Below are 24,815 nucleotides of genomic sequence, written 5' to 3'. Positions count from 1 at the left end.
ACCAAAACAGTTGGTTTACCAACATTCTTCAATACATCTTCTTACATGTTCCACAGAACAAAGAAAGTCTTACAGGTTTGGAGTAAGGTTTGGTCAAGAAAATTATGACTATAAATATAAATTAATATTATGAATATACAGAAATGTACAGAATATACAGAATTGTTTTCTGACCCCATCAACTTCGGTCTGTAATCTTTGATGAACAGCTGACCTTCAAAGACCACATTGCAAAGACTGCTCGATCTTGCAGGTTTGCACTACACAACATCAGAAAGATCAGGCCCTTTCTGACGGAGCATGCTGCACAACTTCTTGTCCAGGCCCTTGTCATTTCTAGGCTGGACTACTGCAATGCTCTTCTGGCTGGACTTCCATCAAACACAGTCAAACCTCTACAAATGATTCAGAATGCAGTGGCACGACTGGTCTTCAAGGAACCCAAAAGAGCCCATGTCACACCTCTCTTTATCTCATTGCATTGGCTACCAATCGCAGCTCGCATCAAGTTCAAGACACTGATGCTTGCTTATAGAACAACCACAGGCTCAGCACCCGCCTACATGCACTCACTATTAAGAATCTACATCCCCTCCAGAAGTCTGAGATCTGCTAGTGAGCGACGCCTCGTGGTACCATCACAAAGAGGCTCAAAATCACTCTCCAGAACATTCTCGTTCATCGTTCCTGGCTGGTGGAATGATCTTCCCACCCATATTCGGAGTACTGGATCCCTGTCAATCTTCAAGCAACAGCTGAAAACTCATCTCTTTCGACACTACTTGACCTCACCCTACACATAAAAAAAAAAAAAAAAACTCTTTCTCCTTATTTATTCCTTCCCTTGCTAGCTTGTACTTATTTAAACAGTGCCTGAGACTTGGTGTTACAAGCACTTCGTTTGTCGGATTGCCTCTTCAAGATGAATCGCTTTATGTATTCCCCAATTGTAAGTCGCTTTGGATAAAAGCGTCTGCAAAATGACTAAATGTAAATGTAAATGTAAATGATCAAACAAACAGAGTCAACATTAAGAGAGTTTATACTTAAAACAAGAAAAAGATCTGCCAATGGAGTAAGAAAAATAAACTTAATTCAAAGGGAAAACAAGTTTAGCTTTCTTAACCCATTGGCAGATTGTTTTTCTTGTTTTAAGTATGAACTCAAGTAAATGTATCTTGATTTAAGAATATTTATACTGGAAAAATTTGCATGAGATTTCAATGCATCCACTCCAAAGCGAGTTAGTTGAATATTTCATTATATAATGCACTGGCATTCTGACTTCTTAAAGTGTGTTTTAAGTGTCCAAATACATTTTGGGGTCATTGTATGTATGATTATTAAATGCAAACAACAACACAACACGACATCACCATGAAATATGACTCATAATGGTGACAACAACACACTAGATGCAAATGTGAGGAAAAATGCAGTTATTTTTCTAACGTCACACAAACAAAACACGCTTGGTGATTGCTCATAAAGGAGGGTGAACACCTGAGGAACAACCAACTTACCTGGGAGCAAGACTGACGGAGGAGAAAGAGGAGGAAGGAAGGATGCAGGAAGGGCAGGAACGGAAAGGAAGAGAAGCCACAACACAGCAAACAGGAAGGAAAGGAGAAATAAAACTTTAGAATTCATTGAAACAAAGCAGAAAACAGCTGGAAAGAGTCAAGTGAGAAGCTAGGAGCGGTTTAGAACGGCTCCTGAGGTCAGCAAGGCAGGATGCACAACGCTATCATCTCAAATCATCACCGTCAGTGGATACGCCACTGAGTCCAGATCTGCAGGGGCCCGTGAGAGAACCAACATGCAGCAACCCAACCAGCCGAGCCGCAGTTAGGGATCGCACGGGGTGGCAAACAGGGCAAGAGCGATCAGGCATGAGGGTGCAACCTACTTGAGGAACACTAAACCCTACCTAAAGCACCCTGCTCAATCACAGAGCAAAACAGGGCCTGAAATGCTGCAGAACGTCTCATGCAGGCCGATGAGACGGCCGATTTGAGGGGAATTTCGCAGGCTGAGGTGGGAGGGGATGGAGCGGATCATTCAGAAGAGTGAGAGGGAAGGGAGGAGAGATCGTGTTAGGAAGCAGAAAGATGACTGGTCAAGAGGTTCAGCATGTGAAATGGGTGTTCAAAGGTCAGGAAACAGGGCTCTGCTCATTGTCAGAGCCCTCGTATGCCAGCAACACCAAGCGGCAAGCACAGAGATCACAGAAGCGTGTATGTGCAAGTACAGTAACAACTGTAGAACATGTTAATGTCATATATGCAGGGTGGAATAAAATACACTAAGACTGCTAAAAACTGCATTAGTTAACAGATCTATGTGAAAACCACTGTAGAAAGTGTATTTTAAGAATAGTTCACCTAAAAATAAAAACAATGTTGTCGTTTACTCACCTAAATGTAGTTTTAAACATGCATGATTTTCTTTTTCAATAGAAGTCAAAGGACACAATATGAGATTTTCAGTAATAATGATTTAAATATAATCTAATCCTTCAGACTTCAGAAGACTTGGAATATAATGAACAAGCCATAAGTATGAACTACTTCTATTGCATTTTAATGACATTTTGTCATTTTTGGCTCAACAGCATTTGTTCCCATTCACTTTCTGACAGAACATTCTGCCTGTTCCGACCAAAACCAATGAAAATTATAATAATAATGATATTAGTGCCCACACCAACAGATGATAATGTACTGCTTATAATAAGCATGAGCTGCAGTTTTGTTGTCAGCTACTTTAAATGCTCGAGCTCTTTAAAGCAGAATGGATTCTCTTTGGCTGTCAGTGTTTTTATCATTCACTAACTGAGCAAAAATAATTCTGATAGTGATTCCAACTATATTGTTCCACTGTGTCATTTTTGTTTTAGCTATGGTGTGAACCTCATAGAATTAGAACAATTAAAACTTTGGTATGAACTCAACTTATTTCATGGAAGAAAGAAACGCAAATCAGTCTGATGACATGGGGGTGAGTAATTAATTACAGAATTTGTATTTTTAGGTGAAACACGTATTTTAGTGTCACACGTATGACACTATGTGAAAGAAAATTGTGCTGAAACTATGGAACCATTAGAATACATTTTCATGTTCTATTTTTACTATACAAAAAAAAAGTAAAAAATAAATAAATAAATAAAAAATAATGATAATAGAACAAAAATAATAGAATAGATATAATCATAAAAGGAAAACGTGCACTCTGGTTGAGGTACACATTAGCTCAGTTCCAAAGCCTAGTGAGCTTCCTACCTATAGGCACCATAGGCACACTCCCAAAAGGAAGTAGGTAGACAGCAATATATAAAATATGCAGTTTTGGCCAAAATCTAAGGTAGCATTAAATGTATCCTTGACATATATTACCATTCAAAGGTTTTGGGTTCTGTAAGTGTAAACAGTAGAAAATACTTTTACAAATGCACTCAGTCAAGATTTCTGTTGAGTTGTTAACAACAGCATCAGACTCTCTTTCAGATCTCTTGAGCACGCTTTGTGTGACTGTATTGCTGCTGCCCGCTAAGAAATTTTTAAAATAATTTTAAATTAGCCACTTTTGAGGCTCCATCTTGGTTAGGATGCTGCCTATGTAGACATTAGACTGTGAGGCATCTCACTAGGGTTTGGAAGAGAGCCCACCACATGCACAAGAAACAGCATACACAACCACAAAACACATTATACACACATATTATTTTCTGGGCTGTCTCAGTCCACAGATTTTTACATCAGTGCAATCTGACACGTATTTACCACATTATAAAGAACAAAAGAATTCTTTCCTTTGTAAGAAAAACCAGTGAATAAGAGACAGCCGTGCAACAGAGGCATCAAGGCATCAAGCACACAGCAGACAGATAAATGCAGCCGAGCCGTGGTGCCAGGACAGAGCACTCACTTTCCCAGGAAGTCCCACACCATGCCCCCAATCTGCTGGGGGGCAGCGGACACAGAGGGGGGAGGGTCAGAGGGGGCTCTGCCACCAGGGCGGGGCGAGGGGCGGGCAGCGGGGAGGTGGGCTGGACCACAGTGAAGGGGGTACGAATTATAAAGTTATGGATGGAGGTAAAATGAATGAAGATGGTAAATAGATTAGATAGATAGATAGATAGATAGATAGATAGATAGATAGATAGATAGATAGATAGATAGATAGATAGATAGATAGATAGATAGATAGATAGATAGATAGATAGATAGATAGATAGATAGATAGATAGATAGATAGATAGATAGATTGGTTAAAGATAGGAATTCAGAAGCCAATGAGAGAAATGCAGAATAGGGAGAACATGAAGATGGACAAGAATTTTTGAACAAGAAATTAGTGTTTTATGACAGAAGATGAATGAACATGGAAGAACAGGAGGCAGAGAAGGAGGTCGGAAAAAGAGAAAGACCAACAGAAAGAACAGAGAAAGAGTTGGCGAGACGGTAAAAAACAGAACAGAAACACACATGGTTAATCGAACCACATTAACACTAAAGCATGAGTATGTCAACTGAGAATAAGCAACAAGACTTTGAGCCAGAGCTGGAACCTATGAGGAAATGAACTTACTGTCCGATGCTCAAAACTATTATAAGGGCTGTTCACACTGACAGGAATTACTGCTGATTGGGAACAAAAAGTGTGTATATAAACTGCAAACTGCAGCATTTCATATTGCATCATAAATGCATAAATCAAGCTCACTTGGAATGCTGAGAAATTCTAGTATGGCTAGTCAATGTTTTGCATATATATTAGTGCTGTCAATCGATTAAGAAAAATTAACTAATTAATCGCACATTTGTTTCTGAAATTAATTGTGATTAATCACGATTAATCCCACCTAACAATAAAGGTTTTTTTTAAAATATACTTTTATATTGCAATAATTTCACATTCAATCTTCAAATGAATGTAGAAATAAAGATAGTATATTTTTAATATTTGTTTAATCTTTTTTTATGACTGAAGGCAAGTATCATTACTGATACCAATACTACTGATGTCTCTGGGAAATTGTTCTTTTTTTCAACCATAGACTATAACCATTCAACATTACAGTATAATTGAGAGATATCAATTTTAACATTTATTAGATCTTTAAAAAATAACAACTTCTAGTTTAAGTGAACTTAAAACAATCTTCACATAAACCCATTATGATAAATGTAATATTTATGTGCCCTTTAGCAAGAATAAAAATATAAAGAAATTGAATAAAGTTATCAACACTACATTTTTTATTAAATATAGATGAATTAAAGCTATACAAAAGTTATTGATTCCCTCTTTCCCTCTTCTTTGATTAACAGACATTATAGCAGCTGGGTTATTGGGTTATTTGGCTGCTATTACTTTAACAGCTGCCGCTGCTGAACGTGACGTGGATCTGACACGCATGTGTCACACCCCTGGACTGTCTGTGTGTATGTTTTCCTCCCCATGTGCTCTCAGTAACCCAGTTTCTGTCTCTTGTTGATTGTGTGATTTGGTTCAGGTGTGTATTTGTAATACGCGCCTCAACCAATGAGAGCATTTGGGGTGGGCCTAAAACTGCAGCAGCGTTCACATGAACGCTCCTGATAAAATTATTTAGGCTAAGCATCAACATTCACAAACCACTGTTCACTGTCATTTTTAACAGAAAAGGTCTGTTTGTCGTGGGGCCCCTTCACAGCGCGGGGCCTGGTGTGACCGCACTAGTTGCACCGCCCAAAGGACGGCCCTGTGTGCCGCGTCTGAGCCCAACTAAACCGCGCTCTCTGGCCCATCTCTTCCAAACGAGCTAGGGACGGGCCGGCTAAACGAAGCGATCACACTAGACAGACGAACCGAGCTTTGGGGGTCAGACACGCTCGGGCATGGTTAAGATTGCCGAGTGTGAGTACACCCTTATTCTCCCGCATCCCGCACACACAAGTCTCTACCCGCCCGCACTCACACTCTCCCATCAAGTGTTGTCCCACGCCACACTGTTGCATTGGGTCCTGTGATATTGCTGGTCTTTACTCGGAAGGTGCCTGTTTCTGTTATAATGTTATGATCGAGGCTCTGGACTCTGAGCATAACTTATTTTTCTATAAACAAAAGCACAGGCTGAAAGAAAAACACATTTGCAAATCAAATGTTTTTGCACTTTTGTCCATATAGCAGCTCTTTAAATGAAAACAAGTGCACAATACACTACTTTTGAATTCATTATTGAATTTTGTGCATAACAATCATCAATCAATCGCAGTAAATCATGCGATTAAAAATGGTAATCGTTGCCCAGCACTAATATATACAGTATATATATATTAAAATTAGACAGTTTTAGTATTATATTACATTGTACACTTCCACTTCCACTAGTATTACTGCCTATATAAAATTGAAACTTTCATGACTTTTTTAGTCACTTTGCTGTTAGTGTGAACATCCATTTTGGATGATGAACAACCTGAACATACAACACTAGCATGGACTTGATATCTTAGATGAATTACTCAACTAAACAAGAATTTAGAAGAAGAGAAAAGAGATATGGAGGAAGCTGTACATGAACATGCCAAAACACACAGATCTGTCGGGAGCAGGAGTCATCACAGCGCATGAAGATAGAGGCTAAACCACTAAACACGAGCTCCATATCAACATTCAGAGCATGTCAGAAACACAGAATACTGATGACCTCATGAATGCATGATTCCAGGAAACAGCATAAATATTTGCAACCATCATCATATTTCACCTCTAGGAGATGTATAATTGACGGCAGCTCTGAGAGTACGGCATGGTTTGTACTGCATCAGTAACAAAACGGCTCTCGACATCAGCATTTGATGTTACACCCCAGCAGAATTTGATATTAAGTACAGTAGAAACTGTCAACTGATGCTGTCAAAGCTCAAGATAACGGCAAAACAAGGACTCTGTCTTGATGCTGCTTTATGAAACTCGTGCAGGCATCAAAAATATTTTCAGCTTGTCAAATCTTATAAAATTAATTCATTAGTAGTAACACTACTAATGTTTATTCATTGTTTACTAATACTAATCTGACTTTTATTCTTGCAATTCTGAGTCTTCATTTCACAATTCAGCCCTTTTTTCTTGCAATTCTGAGAAAACTTCTAAATATAAACTCATAACATGAAAAAATCAGTATTGTGAGATATAAACACAGAATTGCAAGAAAAAATGTGAGGACGTTGCAATTACCTTTTATTATTATTATTTTATCCCGTGGCGGAAACACTATCACACTATATGGCCAAAATCATTCTTAAAAAAAAAAAAAAAAAACACTTTTTCAAATAAAATTTTAGTTTTGTAAGGAAATGCTTGCATGTTACACTATCTGGCCAAACGGACTGGCCAAAAAAAAAGAAGTAAAACTGTGCATTTATTGTACTATATACACATATGTATGCATTATAAGGTTTTTAAGATCATAAGAACACAATTTGCACAAGAATGCAAAAATGAATTTAGTCAAGTGTGTCCACATGTTTGACTGGTAGTGTATAGTTGACTTCACACTTTCAAAAGCATTTAAAAAGTAAATAAGTGGCTTTTCTCACCTTTCCAGTTCTGCGATCTTCTTATCCTTGTCATTTTTCTCTGTCTCCACCTCTCTCAGAATCTCCAGTAACCTCTCAACCTCGGTCTGGGCTTTGCTGGACTCCTCTTTGTAGAAGGACACCTCCTTTTCCAGATGTTTGACCCGGTCCACATACTCAGGGTTCCCACGTGAGCTTTGCTGCACCTCCATATCATGAGCCTTCTGTATGATGATCATGGGAAGGCATCACCACAGAAACCAGTTAAAACACACAGTCTCAGTCAATCAAAAATTCCTGCAGAAGCATTCCCAGTTCGGAATGCCACTCCAGTGCATACACCACTATTGCAGACTAGAGGGCTCCACAAAGCAGATAATTAGCCAAGCTTTAAATATAAGATTAAATGCACTTATTTGTCTTGCTGCAGTTGAAACAGAATACAAGAGATCAAGTTATACTATACAAACAAAGTTGCAGTTATGCATCATTTTCTTAGCAATATTGAAATGCAGCCTTGCTTAATTATTAAAACACTGTGGGTGGGCATTCTGAAACACAGTTTACATTGGCATGTTGAAAATGAATGCACAATGGATCACACACAAGGCAAAGTTGAAGAAAGCGACAACATAAATAATCCAAGATAATGTGGTCATACAACCAAAGGTCGCAACAGGTCAAAGCTGACACCAGATTCACATGACATGAGAGGAAACACACACGACAGAGGAACATGCAACGCAACATGCAAATGTGGATTTTAGCTCCATGGTTCAGTGGTAAAATTCTTTGCAATGCGTTTGCCTTCAGACATATGCGTGTTCAAGTATCTAGGTATTAATTTCAAAAACAGATTAGTAAACATTGGAAGCATGAGGAAACAATACAGTTTTTCCACATTTCACAGAATGCCCTTGAATCCCAATTAATTCTGTTTCAATCCTGTTGGTTTTGTCTCATTGCTGTTGCTATGCACAGTTTATATGATAAAAACAATAAACATGTTAAACAGGATGCACATGCAAGATTCTGAAAAGATCTGTATTGCACCCGAACTAAGGAAGAATGTTTTAGATAAATAAAATTAATTAAATTTACATTTACATTTAATTTTGTATTGCACAATTTACTATGTATTATTTATATTTCCTCTAAATAACCTACAACTGCTGCATCCTGCAGAACTCTACTTATACAACCAAAAATAGCTAGACTTCCATATATTTGACTTGACATTTTCCATAATAATTAAAAGCTGTACCTAAAATACATATTGTATTGTTCCTGAACTGTAAAGTTCATCAGACCATAAATTAGATCCCCTTCTTTCTAAAGCAGCAGGGTTGAATTCTTATAAGTTGAAGTAGAAAGAAACTAAGAGTATAGTGTCCTCATGTTTTCAATATGTGCTAGTACAGATCCAGAGAGACACTTACGGGATTGTTCATTTGACTGAACAGCTGCTCTGCTTGCTACATTGCAAAGGAGGGAATCATGGGAAATGAGGAGGAGGAGGAGGATGAAGGGACTCAGTAAAACAGCACAAGCTTTATCATTAGCTCTTCTTTCAGGATAATGATAATGTTCTACACAGGAGAATATAAACAACTAGAGAGCAACATAAGAACAAAAAGAAACCGACTAAGTGTCTAATCAAAGTGAATTGCCTATCAAAAAAGCATTTCTGATCAACATAGTCAGATTTCAAACATTTTAATTGAACTATGCACCTCTGATACCCAAAAATGCCATTTAGGTAGGCAGTTCACTAGGTTTTGAGACGTAGCTACTGTCAAATAAGAGAAGTTAGACAAAGAAAGGAACTCATCACTACTTTCATAAAGTTCCCATGATGCCCTCTAAAATGAGTGACCATTAAGCTGATGCAGAAAACACATTCAATGACACAACTGGCTAAATCATTGAAAGTAATTCCAGTGGTAGCAATTACAGGTTGATTGATATCGGTTTTAAAAATGCAGATATTCTTAGAGCAAGGTGGCCGATGGCTTATATACAGCCAGAATATATACAGCGAAAACCTGGGATTTATTCAAAATGGAACAGAAATAGAAAAAATATTTTGCACTGTCACCAATCAAATCAGCAAATTTGTGACACTGAGTATATGAACTCCTTTGTACAAAAAGATTTGGTCTTTTAAAAAGTATTTTCATATATTTTTTTAAAATGTAATTTATTTCTTATCATCAATGTTAAAAGTTGTTCTGTTCTGCCAGTTGTTCTGTTTAATATATTTTAGGGGAAATTGTGATGCATTTTTAAAAGAATTCTTTATTGAATAGAAAGTTCAAAACAACAGCATTTAAGCACAACATAAAAATCTTTATCATCACTTTTGATCAATTTAGTGGCTTCTTGCTGAATAAAAGTATAATTTCATTAAAAAAAAAACAAATCTTACTGACCCTAAACTTTTGAAAGGTAGTATATTATATTGAACATATATATATATATATATATATATGTACCCGCTTATATATAATGTATATATATATATATATATATATATGTATATGTGTATATATATGTGTGTGTGTGTGTGTGTGTGTGTGTGTGTGTGTATATATATATATATATATATATATATATATATATACATAATAGAAGAAAACAGCGCAATTCTGAAAATAATTATTATACACATAATTGCTCAAATTAAACAATGACAAAATCAAGTCATATTTTAGACCTAATATACACAATGTTTAATAACTAAAAATATATGAAAACAAAAATGTGGATTTTCTATTGACAAAACAGATTCTGAAATTGACACACAGGGGAACAACCACTTCCTGTCAATCGGCTAAGCGCCACAGTCAACAAATTATGCTGGTAAACCTAAAATGGTCAAAATCGAATGATCAAGATGTCAGAAGGAAAATCATACCTTCTGCAGCTGTGTCTCCAGTTTACTGCATTCCTCTTTCTTTTGCTCGATTGCGATCTCAAGGGACTTGAGTTTGGAGTCTTTCTTGAGACCTGACGAGGCCAGCGAAGAGGCGTGCTCTTTTAAATCTATGAGACTCGACTGGAGGAAGAGCAAGACGAGACGAGAGCTGACATTCCCACCAAAAACTCACAGAAACACAACTGAAACGGACACACATGCAATCATTGACGTACCTCCTTCTCTGTTAGCTCCACCTGTAAAGAGTTCACCTTCTCTTTCAGGTCTTTATTCTCTTTTTTATATGAGTCCACCTCCTCCAGTCTCTCTCGGTCCTCCCTCTCCCTTTGCTCTTTCAGACGCTCGATAATTCGCTCCTGTGACAAAAACACATTTCACCTGAACTCATGGCTAATTGAGCATGCTAAAATAATTTCCACTTCCCTAACACTCAAGGTTTATCAATACATGTCTGTAAATGTCTTCATTCTTCACAGATTAGCGGGTAAATTCTCTAAAACTTGCCGTAAAAATGCTGTACAATCCGACTAAAGTATTCCAGATCATGGTAGACTTGGAGCATCTGGCCTGAATGCTGAGAAATGTGCTGTATTTAATGAAGTTTTTTGGCCATGTTTTCTTTGTTACCTGATTTGCATAATTACTTTAGAGAATCAGGTGCTAAAACAACACAGTATGTGCAAATAAACAATGCTATCAGCAGGTACAATTTATTTCCTAACTTTAAAATACTGCGAATGTGTCATGCACAGTCTGTTGTCGAAGGCAATTTCTTGAACTCTGAACTTCATTTTATATTCTCCAAACACCTAAATCAGCATATATGAGGCAGCTCTGATTTTATTTGTTTCTGCTCTACATTTTCATTTCCTTTTGTGATGGTTGGGACCGTTTCTGGTACCTTCTCAGACAGGGCTTCCTCTAGTGTGGCGAGGGCAGTATCAGTGTTGCTGGAGTCCGTCTGGAGAGACTTCACTCTGTCCTTTAGATTCCCGAGCTGTTTATCTTTATCCCTCAGCTGCTCCTGAAGGTTCTCAATCTGAGAGAGAGGAAGAAGATAAAACGAGTGTGGATTTAGCAAACATCAAAAATAAATGATTGCAAACTCAACAAAAAACCAATGGGATTTTTCCATTGACTTTTGGATTATGGCAGAAAATTAGTTTTGTGACCAACAGAAGTTTAAAAAGATTCTTGCATGTTTTGTTCAGCATGATAATCTTCACAAATGAACATAACTGTTATGAATTCTGAAGCCTAAATACAATTGCCCGAAGTAAAAAGTTAGGCTATAAACGAATTACACCACGGCTGCATAACTTCAATGTCACCGCTACTAAGATTTCCGTCAACTGTTTAAATATTTATTTAAAATATTGTTCGAAAGTTAAAGTTAGAATAGTTTGGAAGAGCACAAGTATAAAAACAATGAGGCTGTAAAAAGTGGACTAGTGAGAAATTGCCATTTAAAGCATAAAAACTTAAAAGCTTTTTTTTAAAAAAATCATGGTTTGGGTATTACTGATGTATTTTATGTTGTTCAATGAAATATGAAAATATATTGAGCTTGTTTTAACCACAGGCCTTATTTCAGGCATTTAATCAAAAAGCTATTAAAAAAAAAAAAAACATTGACTTTGGAACAGTGGAATTCATTTTAGGACTAATTCCTGCATCACTGTATTAGCAAAACCTGTTCATTCAAACAATCAAGAACTGCACTTCAAGTTGGTACCACTAGGGGTGCTAAAATTACATACTTCATCTTTAAAAATCACATGGAAAGAGAGTTTAAAGGGTTAGTTCACCCAAATATGAAAATTACCCCAACCTCAAGCCATTCTATAGGCGTAGCAAGAGATTACAGTTTATAAAGTTTTAAATATGGATATTTTTATCAGCAATTTTGCTTCAGAAGGCCTTTATTAATCCCCCGGAGCCGTGCAGAGCACTTTTTTATGATGGATGAACTTCTGACGTCTATTGGACTACTGAATATCAACACCCATTCACTGCCATTATAAAGCTTGGAAGAGCCAGGACATTTTTTAATATAACTTTGATTGTATTCGTCTGAAAGAAAAAGTCCTATACACCCAGGATGACCTGAGAGTGAGTAAATCATGGGGTAATTTTCATTTTTGGGTGAACTATCCCTTTAAATTTGAATTAAGGTCGTGCTATGTTGAATGCTGTAAGAACCCTGCTAAATAGTTCTCAAATGCTTTTTAATATGAAACAAATTGCAAATATACCCACAAACTGTAGGTGCACCGGTCACAAAAATATCATTTTAATCTGTAAAAGGGTGAACAAACATTGTCAAAATAACAAGGACAAATGTCAAATAACAACAGATGACGCTGACAATGAGAAACATTAATAAGTCAGTGTTTACTGACATGAACGGAGGTATACTGCATTTACTAGAGGCCATCTTACAAACAAACTGTATGTACTCAAGGCCATTTTACAAAGATGGATAACCTAGTGTAACGGACACAGTACCTGGGCATCTGAGTAAGTTATATGGTCTTTGGGTTCATCTTTCACCTTGTTTTCCATTTGAACGGGTTTGTGTTGAAGGAAGCCTAAGGATGTTTCAGCCCACAATGTCTATTGCTGACTATGAACCATGGCGGTTGGTCTCTAATGGTATGGGCGGCATCTCGTGGGAATATTTATGCCTGATGATGTTCTGTATGGTCAGATAATGGGCTAGATTTCACTTCCTTCATCCCGCCGCTTTTCTTTTTGATGAATGGTGCAATATCCCGTTACCCACTGTTAGGGAGCTGTATGAAGGGGTTTCAAGAACAAATTAAGCTGTTTTGAAGGCAAAAGGAACTACCGGAAGACATACAGCAGATTGTTTGCAATGTGACTTAGAATATAAGTTATAAGGGATCAAACCAACACAAAGAGCAAGCGATCAGAAGTTAAATACGGTTTGAAGCAGACTGTGGCCTTTTTTGACTCTTGAAATGTTTCCGGTGTCTGAACAACATGAAAAAAGGCTGAAGAGCCCAGCAAGGCATGTGGTGATATGGTAAGAAGAGGGCAAAGATGAAAAAGCAGTTGGAAGAAGAGCACTAGAGCATTTAGCGGGACGCTTTCAGAGTTCCTCTGAAAACCTCCACCTTCCCCAGCTCCACCTGTATAGATCTGCTACAGGTTATTTTATATGCTATTTGTGCAGCAGCAGTGTGTCTTAAATACTCGCAGCATCATATTATCGTATGCTTTGGCAGTAGCAAGTTCCCATACTTGCTTGCAGCAGCAGCAATAATCTACAACTACAGCAATAACCAACAGCAGCAGCAGCGTAGCAGATCTATTCCGCCAAGAGCAAATACATTAACATTGTCATAACCATTACCATGCTAAAATCTTCAGAGAGTTGTCATATTTATATTTTCTAAAATACCTCACCAAAAACACTATATAGGTTTTTTTTTTTAGTTAAATCTGTTACAGATACAGGCTTTCAAATCCCCTTGCTCTGGTTTATATCACACTCTTCTTGGTACTGCTCATCAGTATTGACCCCAATCATTTCTAAATGACCCATGAAAACTGGCCTCTGACCTTTGATTCCCGAGTGAGATTTACCTTCTTCTGCAGGACGTTTATCTTGCGTTCTTTGACTTCCAGCATGTCTTTCATGTCTCTGATCTCCCCGGCCAGTGTCCCCTTCTCCTCTGTCAAGTCTTGCAGTTGCTTTGTCTTCTTATTAAGGAAAGATTCCTTCTCCTCCAGACGCAATCTAAGAGCGTCCACCTAAACAACACACCATGAGCAAAGAGTTCATGTAAAGCTCGTGAGATGTGTCTTCAAGTGCTTATTAAAATAAAAAATAAAAAATTCCATTAAAATAAAATAATTTACAATAACACACAGAATTGTAAGGGACAAGGAGTTAATAAAAATAAAGAAGTAAAATAGAAAAATAAAATAAAATAGAAAATAAAAATCATTCTAACCTCTGTTTGTAGGATGGCAGCGCGTTGCTCTTTGGCAGTGAGGGACTCTTTGAGCACTTCAATATGCTGTTTGCAGTCTGAATTCTGATTATTCAGAGTTTCCAGCTTTGTTTGCAGAGCTAAAAGCTCCGACTCTTTTTTTGAGAGCTCCTGCTTGAGCTGGTCAATCTGAAAGAGACCGAAAGAGCGGGAACAGAGAAAGAAAATCTTCTGTTATTTATAGGACAGGGAAATCATTTAGTACATATGAGTATCTAGACAACTGATATTTTTAATGAATCATGTCATAAAATGTGTTAATCAGCTATGTTTTTTAATAGGAAAGCTGAAATGAATATGGGAGTTTTCTTCTCTACATCTGTACTCTCCTCACATAAAAGATGGATTTCAGAACGCAATCCCCATTTAATATACATCAGCCATATCAATTATTGATGAAACGAGTTCTATAAATATCACAACAAAACCCCCAGCTTATTCACGAGCATGTTAGATACAGCAAAGACATCACACAAAATAATACCCACGCACACGTGCACAAACATCCACTAACATATGAGATTTTTCTGTTAAGAAACAAGCCAGTTAAAAAAGTTGATTGGGCGGTGCAAATCAAATAAAGCATGTGGATTAAAATATCATATAAAAAATAAAGTCAGAATCCCAATATGCATCCGTCATATTTATTATGCAAGTGTAAAATTAGTACATTCCCAAACCTTTGTACATTGTTTGTTAAAGTGGCAGTGTTATTTTAGTATTTTTTTATATATACAAGTATAGTATTTATTGATATGAATAATTCGGTAACACTTTACAATAAGGTTCATTAGTTAACTACATTAGTTAACATGAACTAATAATGAACTGCACTTATACAGCGTTTATTAATCTTTATTAATGTTAATTTCAACATTTAATAATACATTATTAAAATCTTGTTAACATTAGGTAATGCACTGTGAACTAACATGAACTAACAATGAACATCTGTATTTTTATTAACGTTAGCGAAGATTAGTAAATACAGTAACAAATGTATTGCTCATGGTTAGTTCATGTTAGTTAATACATTAACTAATGTTTAACTAATGAACCTTATTGTAAAGTGTTACCAATAATTCATTATAATTAATAAACATAATTAATGTATTAATAAGAATTAGCGTATTTTTATTTTTTCAGTTCTCAAAATAATTTTACTTTCAGTTTTAGTAATTTTATTGTGTGCTTTTTAAAAATATTTCTGTTTAGATTTAATTTATATTTCAGTCTAATTTTAGTCGTTTTATTTTTTAAAGTTGAAGTTTGTCATCTAAAACTTATATTTTATTTTATTTCACCTTCATTTCAATTAGCGAAAACATTTTTAATAGTTTTACAACAACAATACTGCATAGCATACTATTTCCGGTTCTTTTTCAAAAGTACAAATGCATGCTTTTTTTGGCTAAAACTACCCACAACCTCTTATGCAATGTATTGTTTCGAGATGATTCTAGACACAGTGCCCAATGCAATGCGTGGTAGACTTACTGGCACTGCCAACTGTGATTCAGCCAAAGTTTGTGAGGGAAGAAATTCTAATAAACCTATACCAAATACACTGAAGTGTTTTGACAGGAAACACAGTCAGCACAGCCGTGAGAAATATTTACACAGACTACAGACTCTAATACTGCTACTTCTAGCATTACTCAGCAAACCTATCATTACAATTCCGCAAGACATCCGCAAGGATGTTCTCTGACACTGGAAACCCTTTACTGCAATTAAACATTTCAGAAAAGACACATTTATTTCTATGAAAGAAGCTCAACGTAATATTTAATCTGAGTATGGACTGATAGCGAAATTTTGAATAATATCACTGATATTATAGCAGATTTTTAAAATCTTTACTGTTAAAGTAAATATGAAACAGCTTTCACAACCCATTTCCTTTCGTTAACAAGAAACATGATATTCAAAGTGAAAAAAACAACAAAAAAAACTAGGGTGTAACTTTTATCCATCAAGAATTGATTGGATTGTGCAACGTCGCAATTGCAGTGGAGGGGTTGAAAAACATGAACAGGACAGTTGTTTCAGTGACAAAGCATGTTTTTACATTTTAAAGCGACATTACAGAGACAAACCTTTTCAAATTAAATTATCCAAAACAAAATTATGAATATTTATTAAGAAAGTAAGTAGGGTCAATATTGATTTCATGTTTACTTTAAACAAGAAATCTTGTTCATATGATGTAAAATGACAAGCTTCAAGCCAAAATATACATCTTCAGGCTGCTAGCAATAATTAAAGGAACAGTGTACTCCCAAAAATTGCTCAAATCACCTACATTTCGGTATGCTTCTCATGCAAACTGCATGGCTTCCAGAAGACTGTGTGTGGAAGTTGTGTGGACTTTTTTTATGATGATTTTTGCCGTTTTTTTCTTTTCTGCTCAATAAATTAAATAGCAGCATACAGGTTTACAACAACATGAGAGTATCCCTTTAAAAAAAACAACATATAGATAAAAATAAAAATGATGCATTTTTACCTAAACGCACCGATTTTTTTGTGTCTATCGGTTTATAGTTTAAACTCCTTGAAGAAAAAGTTTACCTTGGACTTCATGAACTTGGAGTGGTTTTTGTAGACCTCCATCTGTTTGATCTCCTCCTCTCGATCCTCCGTGTGCAGCAACCCATTCGCCTTTAACATCTGTATCTCATCCTCCAGGTCCCGAATGTTGCGTTCCAGGGATGCAATTTTGGTGTCCTGGATAAACAATTTAGTAGAAAAATTAGCGACGCTGTGCTCCATCATCTTAAGCTAGTATGACAACTTTGGTGCGATTCTACGGACGGAAGCATGCCAAACCCAATTCCCAACAGATGGGATCAAAACAAGAGGAAGACAGGGATATGCGAAACTCTAACGTCTTGCAGCATCGCCAGTGAGTAGCTGCAGTACTGCTGCACAGCCAAAGCAGAATCTGTCTCTCTCATGCTAATGGATCAGCATGTAATCACCATTTGGTAGTAGTGAGCGCACATCCAGCCTGGGCGGAGAGAGGCGCTCGGGGAAAGCGAGCTGAGCGTGTGCCTCTTTGGACTGCGAGACAGAGAGTTGCAGCGTTGCAGCTCTTTCAGCTTTTTAAATAAATAATACAACGTCTTTGGCATTAGCTATGGTCCATCTCCCATTCAGACATGAGAGAACGTTTACTGTTCCTTCTCGCATGCTCTCTCCGGTAACCCGCCCTTCCTGTCCACTCTCTCTCTCTCTCTCTCTCGCTCTCTTTCTCACTCACTCTCTCATCTTTTTGTTTTCACAGACATCAATAGGCACCATTTTCATACAAGGCCTTTGAAAACCATCATCCCTTTTCCCGCATATTGCACACAGAGAGTCAATTCCTTAGGTTTTTCGTCAATATTTTGAAGGGTCTGAACTCTAAATCCTTCAATATTTAAATTCAATGTAACATTATACCTTGTGGCGCTATGAAAGATAATATCCATCTTCAGAACATAAGCAAACAGATCACATTGCTCTCTTTTCTGTCATCCTCTCCCACGCCTGCATTTGTGCTCTATGTGTTGTAAACAACTCCACCTGTTCCCATGGCACCAGAATCAGCATCCCTGCTCAGCCAATGGGGCGAGAGAACACTACCAGTGATGCTAAAGGTTAAAAGAGCAATGGAAACAAGTACAGGTGGTGCGGCTTTTGCGGTTTTTGATTCGAGGAAAATGCATCAGTCAAATTAGCGAAGTTGCACTTTAAATTGGAGTCTATCACTTTGCTTTTCGTGTCACATGGATGCTGTGGTGAATTCTGGGTAATATTTAGCTCCAATCAGAATGGACCCGAGGGGTGTGTGCGTGCTTTGCATGAGGTCATGCTTTATTTTTAGAGCGGTGTGTAATGCTTCTGCTGGCAGGAGTTGCTCTGCCTGTGAGCGCACAAACCCACTTACTGTTTCATTCAGCCATTAAGCAGCATGCTGCAGTGGCTTTGCCATCAGACATTTCTCTTGTCTTTCTGGACCATTTCTGTTTGCCTTTTGAGCCTATTCTTTAACCAGAGCGTGCCAAATACAACTACTCTCTCCAATGACAATGCTAATTATTTGTTAAACAAGTCTTTCATGCTCACCGATGCTGCATTTATTTGGTCAAAAATACAATAAAAATCTAAATCTAGTCTTCAGCGTCACATGATCCTTCAGAAATCATTCTAATATTCTAATCTGCTGCTCAAGAAACATTTCTTATTAGCAATGTTAAAAAAGCTGCTTAATGTTTTTTGGAAACCATGATACAGTACATTAACAGCATTTACTTGAAAGAGAAAACTTTTGTAACATTATACAGTCAAACCAAAATTTATTCAGACACCTTCAACATTTCTCACGTTATCACAGTTAATTCGCTATAGTTTAGAAAATGGTAATAAAATATGACTCAGAGTTAAACTGTGACAGAACAAAATCATCTTGATGATGTCAGATAACTTTGATAGAAAGGTATGTAATGAATTAGATCGAATAGCTGCCAGCTGTTAAATTTAAGTACACAATTAGATAATACCAATTTAGGTCAAACAATTACCAAGCAATGCTTAATTCTGTTCAGTCTGTGATGTAAAAAGGTTGCATTAGCAATTAAAGAAAGACACTTAAGCAAAATATGGTCAGGTCAAAGTGTCTAAATAATTTTTGGTCCCAAATTTTGATCAATTTTACTGGCAGTCCACTGTATGAAGAATAATATGTCGCAGTTCACTTTTGCTATCCTCACCTACATAAATGAACTACAGTGTCCTGCACACACTAGTAAAAAATAACAAAAATGTATCTGGTGTCTGAATAATTTTTGGTTTGACTGTAAATGCCTTTACTGTCACTTTTGATCAATTAATTGCATTCTTAAATTCATTATTTAAAAAAATCTTACTGGACTCAAAAGTATGAACAGGAACAGTCATTCAGTGTATAGTAGCCTATATATTATATAAGAAGCATTCACAGATGTTTACCTTCATCTCTATGATGGTCTGAAGAGCTTTAGTTTTTCCAGGATCTGGGTGAAGCTGGTTTCTCCGATGAAGCTCCTAAAGAAAAACAAAGATTATAATCACCATAATAACAAACACATAACGCAAAAATTGAGCTATACACTTTAGAATAAATGTGTTCTTGTTTATAACAACTTTCTTTCTTTCTTTTTTTCTTCAAAATTCTTTTTACTTGTTATAGTGTGAAGTTAAAATCCATTATGTAGCCCTACCTTAAACCAACCCAAAACATCAGAGAGCAATTATGTCAATCCGTTAACATGTCTTACTTCTAAAAATCTTATTTACAATCTGCATTCTGATGTTTTTCACTCTTTGAAATTTGTTTTGTTTCATTTTGTTCTCTTTGAGCTCATAGTGAATTATCTGTGTGGTTGCAGCAGCGCTGGCATGGATCTCCTCATGTTTTTCTCTTGGGTTTAGATGACTCAGAGACCATATGCTGTTATTGTCTTAGTTGCATCTGACTATCTATCTATTACGATGGCAAACCACTTAACCTCAGATTGCTCCATGGAGACTGTTCCTGAATTACTATATTTCTCTGCCCTTAAAATCTGCTTTGAATGTGTTACATGTTTGAAAACACTTATTTTTGCGATTCCTTTTGCAAGTTTACATCTATTAAGTGACATGCATGCTCCACTTTCAGCCAAAGGTTTGAGTAGAAACTGATACCTCTCTCAGATGGATGTTTTCCTTCTCCTTCTGGTCTAATATCACCTCTAGGTGTCCCAGCTGAGCTTCAGCCTCTGCGATACGCCTGGCTCGCTCTTGCTCTTCCTCATCTGACGCTCTTCCTGAGGCTGGGGGAAGTCCTTTACTCTGCAGCATCTCCAACAGCTTCTTTATGGACTCGTCTCTGGCTCCTAGCGTCTGTTTCTGCGTCTCGATCCTCAGCTCCATCTCTTCCAGTGTCTTTCTCAAGAGGAAGAGCTCTTTGGCCTGACGATCGTGTTCGGCTTGGAGCCGACGGAAGTTCTCTTCGGTTAGCTCGATGGTGGTGAAGTGCTCGCCACCACTGCCCCGCGACCCGCTCTCCTGCTGGAGAAGATGGTTGAGATCGCGTTGAGTCCTCAACTCATCCTGCAGGGCCTGGATGGTCAACTGGAGGTGCTGAAGAAGAAACAAAAGCAGAAATTAACATAGCAGGCACTGGGATCCTCATGTAGACAATAATCAGAAGGTATCCTGAACCAGACCCATTCAGAAACCCATCTTTAGATATCAGAAATTTTAGGTTAGATTTGGAAAAAAAGGTTATCTAGACCTCACTGTGATGTATAGACATATTGCACTGTGTCCTAACCAGGTGTGGGGCGACAAGTTTCCAGCATCAAGCTATTTTTCTGTCCTTCAGGAAAGTTTAAAAGCTGAAAAGTGACAAAAGCCAATCAGAATGTAATTGATGTTGGAAAAAGTTTTGTCGTTAAATAAAACGACACTATTTATTTATTTATTTGATTTGATTTGAAATAAAGCTGTTATAAAATGAAATATAAACGTTGGATTAAAAACTGAACTTAAAAAATTAAAATTTGGACATTTTGCCTTGGCATGTGAAATAAGTTTAAGCTGAAGTACTAAAAATACTAAAACTTAAGCTGAAATTAAATTAAATAAAACAAATAAATAAACAAAACTAATGAACCGGACCAAAGCACATATCAAAATTACTAAAACTTCAACTAAAACTATTAAAAACTGTTTTGGTCATTTAAATAAGGTAATAAAATTAAATATAAATGTCAGATTAAAAAATTTTACTTAAAAAATGAAAATTATAAATGTTGCCTTGTCAACTAAAATAAATAAGATTAAGTTAAAGTACTAAAACTACTAGCTAAAATTGAAATAAAAAACTAATAAACATAACAGCACATAACAAAATTGCTCAACTTTAACTGAAATTAAAATGAAAACTTTTAAAATAAAAGCTAATTAAAAATATTAATAAATACTATTATACTAATATATATATATATATATATATACACACACATACACACACATAGGCTAATACTAAAACAGCACTGATTTGGACCAATTAAATTTCACTGTGGGCGGGGCTAGAATTGATAGCCTATAACACTGCTGCGATGTACCTGGTTTGAGTACAAATTAACTGGTTCAATTTTGTATTCATAATTCACAATGACTTCTCTTTTGCATTTGACTGTTAATTATGAGTGAGATCAATATTAAAAGGTTAATCTTTAATAGCTAAAACTGGCCAATTTAGCAATATCTGGATGTATATCTTAGTAAAGGAATCCAAATGAAGGATACAGCGGGAAAACCACAGTGAGGTCTATTCTAGGAGAGGAAACAGGAAAGGATAAGGTTTCTCTTGAGAAAACACTAACTAATAACTCCTTAAATAAGGTTAATGACAAAAAAACTGTGCTAGAAATAGTCACAAGATAATGGGGTTTTCGGGTCTACGTGGCACATGTGGCGCCTTCGGCAGAATGAGAGAGTATATGGGCCCAGAACTGGATCAGATAATCCACATTCATGTCAGGAAATTTAGATCATTACACATCCTTGTGCTATCACAAACAGAACACACAACTCTGACAGAAGAACAGGTTCAGACGAGGATCACAGGCATGCTTTTGGTCAGGATTTTAGTAAAAGAAAGGCCCGGCTATTCGCCGCCTTAGCTTATCTTGAAGGAACATGGAGAAGAAAATAAGGGAAAATGTTCCTTATTGAGGCTGTCCTTACATAATGATCTGATCCATTTAAAAGTGATAATTAAAATAGAAATGGCCTCAGATCAAGCTAGTAGGGATGCACTGGTTTAAATTTTTTTAAATCAACTTGCCAATGAAATCTACGTTTCGCCTGTTTAATTTTATTTAATTTAATTTTTTTGAAATTCAGTCAATTATACATAAACATTTTAGTTAATTGAACTTAAAATATTAGATTAAAAAATAAAAAAAAATTTGAAATGTTACATTGGCAACAAACTGAAATAAAATTAACATTAAAATTACTAAAACTACAACAACAAAAATAAATAAATAAGTTAAAGCTAAATGAAAATATTTATTAAAAACGAACAGGTAAAAATAACAAAAGCAAATAATAACATTTTTAAAACTTAAACTAATCTTTAAAACTGAAAAATAATTTATAATTATTTCATATATTAATTTAATAATTTATATATTGCTAAATGCTATGATAGTTTAAAATAATACAAACATAACCCTGCTCTTCATTAAAAACATTGTAAAATTATGTCCCATTGAAAATGGTAATTGAAATCTGGTTGAAACCTAGAAATTAAAATGTAAACTTAAATAAATTTTAAAAAAAATACAATAAAGGAATAAAATAATCAAAATAAAATAAAATCTGCTTGCGATATTGGCCTAATAAGACCAACACAACTAGAAATCCTATTGGCTGATACTGATCGCTGTTATTGTGCATCCCTAGTAGATAAGAACAACACTCAAAGAAACCCATGAGATCTGAATCCAGGGATCAGGTTTAAGGTACAGTCTGGTTTTGTTTAAAGATCAGGGACACATTTGACGCCAAGCGTGCGGTACCATGTTCTGCACACGCTTAGCGGTGGCGAACATGACAACAAACCTTTGTTCTCCTGGCGTCCAACAGGTGCTGCATGATTGTGGAGTGCAACAAAACAGAAACAATGAAACAGCAGAGTGAGTGCAGAAGGAGATGGACTAAGCAATGACACACAACAAAAATAAACTGATAGCATTATTCAAAGGATTCAATTACAAAGAATAATGAGGCATTTTACATTCAGGACACTGCATACAAACACATTGCTAATGGAAAAACCATAAGACAATGGAAAATACAATTAAAGACCAGAGGAAGTCATAAAGCTAATGTGAATGATCATTCTGGAAAGATGTCAGTTATTAAACAGGATAAATGTGCTGTGATTTATTTGTGTTGTGGCCTTGTAATGCCTTCCTTTGACCAGCAGAGGGAAGGGAAGTGCTGTTTCAGACACAGGAGTGAAGTGTGAGCTGGCTTGTGCCAGCCTGCCTTAGTTCCAGATCAACGGGCACTCAGTCTTATGTAAGAAATGCCGTTTTGGGCTGGAACACTTCTGCCATTATACATTCCCTTCACACAGAGACAAACACATACTATAAACACAGAGGACTCATGCAAACTGCTAAAACAACATCATTTTAGTATGTCTGATATTTGATGATGCATACATAATGCACAAATACAGGCATGCATATGGTGGTGTTTTAAAATGAAAAAAAGTCCACATTTTTTTTTTTTTAATCAAATGTAAATTCACATCATAGTCACATTTTCATGGTTAAATAAACATTACTTACACTATCAGAAAAAAAAAGAAAAAAAATAATAATAATATTTTATATTTTTACATTAACAATGTAATCAATATTCTATTTATTAAAGCCAAGTATGAATCTCATGAAATTAATGTTTTTACGAATTTTACATTTATTCCAAAATAATAACTCAAGGCAGTAACAATTTAAATATATTGTTCGTAAACGTATGTTCAGCTTTTCTTTTTAATAGTGAACTTTGTACTGTTTTTAAAAAAAAAAAAAAAAAAAGCTGATTACTCACTAAAAACTCTCACAGATCACATTTTCATGCCATTTTAAGTCTTCTCTTGACATAACAAGGTGGTTATATCTAAGTGTGTGAGTTGTACTTTTTTAATTAGTCTTCCTATTAATGCCATTATATTGTTCAATCAGACTGATTTGTGAACGCGCATGAACACAAGAGGTGAGATTTATCCAGCAGATCATAACCAGTCACATCCAATCATACCACGAAGGAGGCATCGCCTCCTCTCACTTGACTTTCCCTCATTCATTCTCAATTACCCCCCACCAAACACATCTCAGGCTTTAGGGGGTCTGTTAAAACTCAATGGGCTCAGGGGAGGCACAACAGACGCTGATTCCCGCTGTAATTTTACCTGCTGGTGTCACTGTTGGACAATGTTTCTTTAGAAAAACAAGTGATTTATACACTTTTTAATGTTATATTTTGTAATATTTGCATTGTTTTATTTTTGTACTACAAATGTTTACTACAAATAATATTTGTACTCATCCAATATTTTGAGGAGGCACTGCCTTCCTTTCTTCCTCTCTCTCTCTCTCTATAAAGTTATGTTTAGCTCCAAAATTCTAATTACAGCAATGCATAATTTTCATGTTTGAGTTTGAATGATCTTAAAAAATGCCCCACAGTATT

General features: G+C 36.2%; 1 protein-coding gene across 7 annotated transcripts in view; it reads right to left on the bottom strand.

Annotated features, from left to right (window-relative positions):
• erc2 (ELKS/RAB6-interacting/CAST family member 2) overlaps positions 1-24,815 on the bottom strand; it is a 52,565-nt gene that overhangs the window by 7,746 nt on the left and 20,004 nt on the right. For 2 of the 7 annotated variants that reach the window (XM_058791423.1, XM_058791427.1), the window contains exons 4-15: positions 23,175-23,201; positions 20,241-20,678; positions 19,524-19,598; positions 17,103-17,258; positions 14,490-14,657; positions 14,119-14,286; positions 11,408-11,545; positions 10,722-10,862; positions 10,486-10,626; positions 9,008-9,043; positions 7,590-7,792; positions 1,524-1,535 (exon numbers count right to left, since the gene is read on the bottom strand). In XM_058791423.1, the coding sequence (XP_058647406.1) occupies positions 1,524-1,535; positions 7,590-7,792; positions 9,008-9,043; positions 10,486-10,626; positions 10,722-10,862; positions 11,408-11,545; positions 14,119-14,286; positions 14,490-14,657; positions 17,103-17,258; positions 19,524-19,598; positions 20,241-20,678; positions 23,175-23,201 (1,703 nt within the window). The remainder of the gene's footprint in view (positions 1-1,523; positions 1,536-7,589; positions 7,793-9,007; positions 9,044-10,485; positions 10,627-10,721; positions 10,863-11,407; positions 11,546-14,118; positions 14,287-14,489; positions 14,658-17,102; positions 17,259-19,523; positions 19,599-20,240; positions 20,679-23,174; positions 23,202-24,815) is intronic. The other 5 variants (XM_058791426.1, XM_058791428.1, XM_058791424.1 and 2 more) reach the window with 4 other exon arrangements.

The sequence above is a fragment of the Onychostoma macrolepis genome, chromosome 11, assembly GCF_012432095.1.
Source record: "Onychostoma macrolepis isolate SWU-2019 chromosome 11, ASM1243209v1, whole genome shotgun sequence".
NCBI classification, from domain to species: domain Eukaryota; kingdom Metazoa; phylum Chordata; class Actinopteri; order Cypriniformes; family Cyprinidae; genus Onychostoma; species Onychostoma macrolepis.
The sequence above is the reverse complement of the archived record's forward strand: the minus strand, read 5'-3'. Positions and strand labels throughout refer to the sequence as shown.